Genomic DNA, 5,000 nt, shown 5'->3' on the forward strand with positions numbered 1-5,000 from the left:
TTATATAGACCTTAGTGGTCCTCTAATACTGTATCTGAAGTCTCTTTTATATAGACCTTAGTGGTCCCCTAATACTGTATCTGAAGTCTCTTTTATATAGACCTTAGTGGTCCTCTAATACTGTATCTGAAGCCTTGACCAACTGCCACTTTGCTCATTTGAAAGCCATGATGTCTCTCTCTCTCTCATGGGGGGGCCAAATTCTCTGGGCAGGCAAAGCAGTGAAAGGGGAGGTAACCTTGCTCCTTATGACCTCATAAGGAGCAGATTCCTGATTGGTCCATCTGAGCTTTCATTTTCTCAAAGGCAGAGCAGGATACCCAGGGCTCGGTTTACACCTATCACCATTTCTAGCCACTGGGGGGCCATAGGCAGGCTGGGGGGAACTCATATTAACGTTAAAAAACTCCTCATACAGTGACATTTTCATGCCATGGGACCTTTAAGGTGACAAAGCGTTTGCAGCTTTGGCGATTTAGTCTTTCAATTAATTCAACATATACATGTTCCAGCCCCTTTATCCATTATAAAAGTTGCTCTAAAATTACTGACAAAGCAAAAATAATACAACAAATTAAATTTTAGTACATTTATCAGCTTATATGACCTGCACTGTTGGAAAAATGCATTGTAACTAACATTGATTAAACATTAGTGCCATCTACTGGATCATTTGTACGAACTGCCTTACTGTTTATAAGCTTCATAGATATGTTTACATGTAACTTCATGTACATATGTATGTCTTTTTTAAGGAACAAAATGTGAGAGTTAGACTTAGCAGCGTGCACTATAAAGTGTCTTAGCTAGAATGAAAGAGTCTGTTTGTTGGTCTCCGCCCACTCAGCCCACGTCGAGCACTCGCGGCTGGCTGATCTCGCCGCTGGGACCCAACCCTTGGTGGACTCTGCTGGCCGCCGCCGTCCCGGCTCTGCTCTGCACCATCCTCATCTTCATGGACCAGCAGATCACCGCAGTCATCGTCAACAGGAAGGAGAACAAGCTAAAGGTCAGGACCGCAGTGCTGTCGAGTAGGGCCGCCACCTCCTAGTCGATTAGTCGACTAAGAGGTCGTTTTGGTCTTAGTCGACTAAGATTTCTTTAGTCCATTAGTCATTTTTTTATGCTTATTCATGCTTAATTACTCATTTCCAAGAAGCCTCTGAGCACATTTATGGTAAACACGAGATTTAAAGTGGTGCTTTTGCAGGATTAATTGTGGAGAAACTCAGTTTTACAGATGGTTAATTAACTACATTTATATTGTGCTTTTCTAGTCTTAACCACCTCTCAAAGAGCACAGCTCTGTCAATTAAATCAACTAATCGATTAGTCGACTAAATCCTATAAGTGTTAGTCGACTAAGAACTTCTTTAGTCGAGGACAAACAGAGAAATGTATCTTTTTAGATAAAACAGATGTTGACAAAATTGTCCTTTATTTTGTCATATATTTCATTATGTTTTAACAGCTGTATACTACTATCCCTGTATGGATGTGATATGATATATAACAGCTGTATACTACTATCTCTGTATAGATGTGATATGATGTATAACAGCTGTATACTACTATCTCTGTATGGATGTGATATGATGTATAACAGCTGTATACTACTATCTCTGTATGGATGTGATATGATATATAACAGCTGTATACTACTATCTCTGTATGGATGTGATATGATGTATAACAGCTGTATACTACTACTATGATGTATGTATGATACTATATCTCTGTATGGATGTGTATAGCTGTACTATCTCTGTATGGATGTGATATGATGTATAACAGCTGTATACTACTATCCCTGTATATGATATGATGTATAACAGCTGTATACTACTATCCTGTATGGATGTGATATGATGTATAACAGCTGTATACTACTATCCCTGTATGGATGTGATATGATGTATAACAGCTGTATACTACTATCCCTGTATAGATGTGATATGATGTATAACAGCTGTATACTACTATCCCTGTATGGATGTGATATGATGTATAACAGCTGTATACTACTATCTCTGTATAGATGTGATATGATGTATAACAGCTGTATACTACTATCTATGTATGGATGTGATATGATGTATAACAGCTGTATACTACTATCTATGTATGGATGTGATATGATGTATAACAGCTGTATACTACTATCCCTGTATGGATGTGATATGATGTATAACAGCTGTATACTACTATCCCTGTATGGATGTGATATGATTTCTATCTCTGTTGTCGGTCTGGCTCAGGTTAAACTCTTTGTGAAACATGAACAAACACAAACAATGAATGCCCCAGAACTTTCTTTTATTCTCCAGTTTGACAGTCAGTTATAACGGAAAAAGAACATAAATAAACAACTTTAAGGTAAATATATATATATTTTTCTTTAGGGCTTTATTACGTGGTATCGGATCGGTGCATAAACTCCAGTACTTATCGGTATCATTTTTCTAACCCACAAACGGACATTTGGAAAAACAGAAAAATTGGTTCCAAATATCCAATTTTTCATTTAATTTTTTCCCACCTTGACAAATTAAAAAAAATTGGATCTTTTAAACAGTTTTTCCAATTTTCTGTTTTTTATTGAGAGGATCAGAAATTTAGAAAATTACAATATTGCATCTGAGCTCCAATTATTCATAATACTGCCGTGGTATTCTCTCCCTCTACTTTACGGAATATGCAAGTTATTATCTGCATATGGACCAAAATAAAATAAAAACTGAGAGACTCTAGGGAGAGAATACCATGGCATTATTATTATTATTATTATTATTATTATTATTATTATTATTATTATTATTATTTTATTATTATTATTATTATTATTTTATTATTATTATTATATTCAATAATTGGAGCTCAGATGCAATTTTGTAATTTTCTAAATTTCTGATCCTCTGAATAAAAACAGAAAATTGGTAAAACAGTTTAAACATCCAATTTTTATTGATAATAATAATAATAATAATAATAATGCCATGGTATTCTCTCCCTCGTTCCACCTAGCTATGCCCGAACAAAACTATCAGTTGAACCTCTGACCCCAAAGTCTATCAGTTTTTTTGGTCCATATGAGCTGCATATACTGTAAAGTAGAGGGAGAGAATACCACGGCAGTATTATGAATAATTGGAGCTCAGATGCGATATTGTAATTTTTTCAATTTCTCATCCTCTGAATAAAAAACAGAAAATTGAAAAAAAAAAAAAAAAAAAAAAAAAGTTTAAAGATCCAAATTTTTTATTTGTCAAGGTGGGAAAAAATTAAATTAAAAATTGGATATTTGAACCCATTTTTCTGTTTTTCCAAATGTCTGTTTGTGCTTATAGAAAATTGAACTGATAAGAGTTCCACGGACCGGAGATGATTCTGCAGTCGATGCAGCAGCGACAGACCATAATCGGTTACAGCCCTGGTGTTGCTTTTTGATTCTCAGTTCCCTGCTGTTTTAGGTTGTGTGTTTTCTGTTGTGTAATTGTGTGTTGTCTGTTGTATGTTGTTTGTTGTCTGTTGTGTTCAGACTCCGCTGCATTCAGGAGGTGTGCTTGTTTTTAGAGCTGATACAATAAAATACAAGTATATACATGTGCTTGAATTTGTTGATTAAAATAATGTATAATAATATTAAGGAGGTGATGCATTGTGGTTTCGAATTGTTGACAGAATAATTGATGTGTGTGTGTGTGTGTGTGTGTGTGTGTGTGTGTGTGTCTCTGTGTGTGTCTCTGTGTGCCTGCATGTGTCTCTGTGTGTGCGTGTGTGTCTCTGCGTGTGTCTGTGTGTGTGTGTGTCTGTGTGTGTGTGTGTGTGTGTGTGTGTGTGTGTCTGTGTGTGCGTGTGTGTCTCTGTGTGCGTGTGTATGTCTGTGTGTGTCTCTGTGTGTGTGTGTGTGTCTCTGTGCGTGTGTGTGTATGTCTCTCTCTGTGTGTGCGTGTGTGTCTTTGTGTGTGTCTGTGTGTGTGTGTGTCGCTGTGTGTGCGTGTGTGTCTCTGCGTGTGTGTCTGTGTGTGTGTGTGTGTGTGTGTGTGTGTGTGTCTCTGTGTGTGAGTGTGTATGTCTCTGTGTGTGTTTCTGTGTGTGAGTGTGTATGTCTCTGTGTGCGCGTGTATGTCTATGTGTCTCTGTGTGTGTGTGTGTGTGTCTGTGTGTGTGTGTGTGTGTGTGTGTGTGTGTGTCTGTGTGTGTGTGTGTGTGTCTCTCTGTGTGTGCATGTGTGTCTCTGCGTGTGTCTCTGTGTGTGTGTGTGTGTGTGCATGTATTCTCTGTGTGTGTGTGTGTGTGTGTGTGTGTGTGTGTCTGTGTGTCTGTGTGTGTGTGTGTGTGTGTGTGTGTGTGTGTGTGTGTGTGTGTGTGTGTGTGTGTGTGTGTGCATGTATTCTCTGTGTGTGTGTGTCTCTCTGCGTGTGTGTGTGTGTGTGTGTGTGTGTGTGTGTCTGTGTGTCTGTGTGTGCGTGTGCAGAAAGGCTGTGGCTACCACCTGGACCTGCTGGTGGTGGCCGTGATGCTGGGCGTGTGCTCCATCATGGGCCTGCCGTGGTTCGTGGCGGCGACGGTGCTCTCCATCTCCCACGTCAACAGCCTGAAGCTGGAGTCCGAGTGCGCGGCGCCCGGCGAGCAGCCCAAGTTCCTCGGCATCCGAGAGCAGCGCGTCACCGGCTTCATGATCTTCGTCCTGATGGGCTGCTCCGTCTTCATGACCTCCGCCCTCAAGGTGACCAACCGGGGCTCCCGTGTTAATTTTGTCACCTACTGTATTTTTAATTTAGTCTTAGTCTTGTGCCAAAAAATGTTGTTAGTCAAGTTTTAGTCGACTAAAAGTCTCGCCATTTTAGTCTTTTTTTTTTTTTTTTTTTTTTTTTTAAATAAATTATTTCTGATAACCATTTCAGTCAAATAGTTATTATATTATTATTAAATAAATATATTATATAAAGTTATTTAAATATTGAGCCTCTTCCTTATTTCACCAGTAAACGACAAAA

At 38.6% G+C, this 5,000-nt stretch overlaps 1 protein-coding gene across 2 annotated transcripts in view; it reads left to right on the top strand.

The window, feature by feature from the left end:
* The window catches only part of slc4a7 (solute carrier family 4 member 7), a 97,205-nt gene that overhangs the window by 76,987 nt on the left and 15,218 nt on the right, over positions 1–5,000 (top strand). For both annotated transcript variants that reach the window (XM_028579768.1, XM_028579767.1), the window contains exons 18-19: positions 848–1,009; positions 4,478–4,729. In XM_028579768.1, the coding sequence (XP_028435569.1) occupies positions 848–1,009; positions 4,478–4,729 (414 nt within the window). The remainder of the gene's footprint in view (positions 1–847; positions 1,010–4,477; positions 4,730–5,000) is intronic.

The sequence above is a fragment of the Perca flavescens genome, chromosome 6, assembly GCF_004354835.1.
Source record: "Perca flavescens isolate YP-PL-M2 chromosome 6, PFLA_1.0, whole genome shotgun sequence".
Lineage (NCBI taxonomy): Eukaryota > Metazoa > Chordata > Actinopteri > Perciformes > Percidae > Perca > Perca flavescens.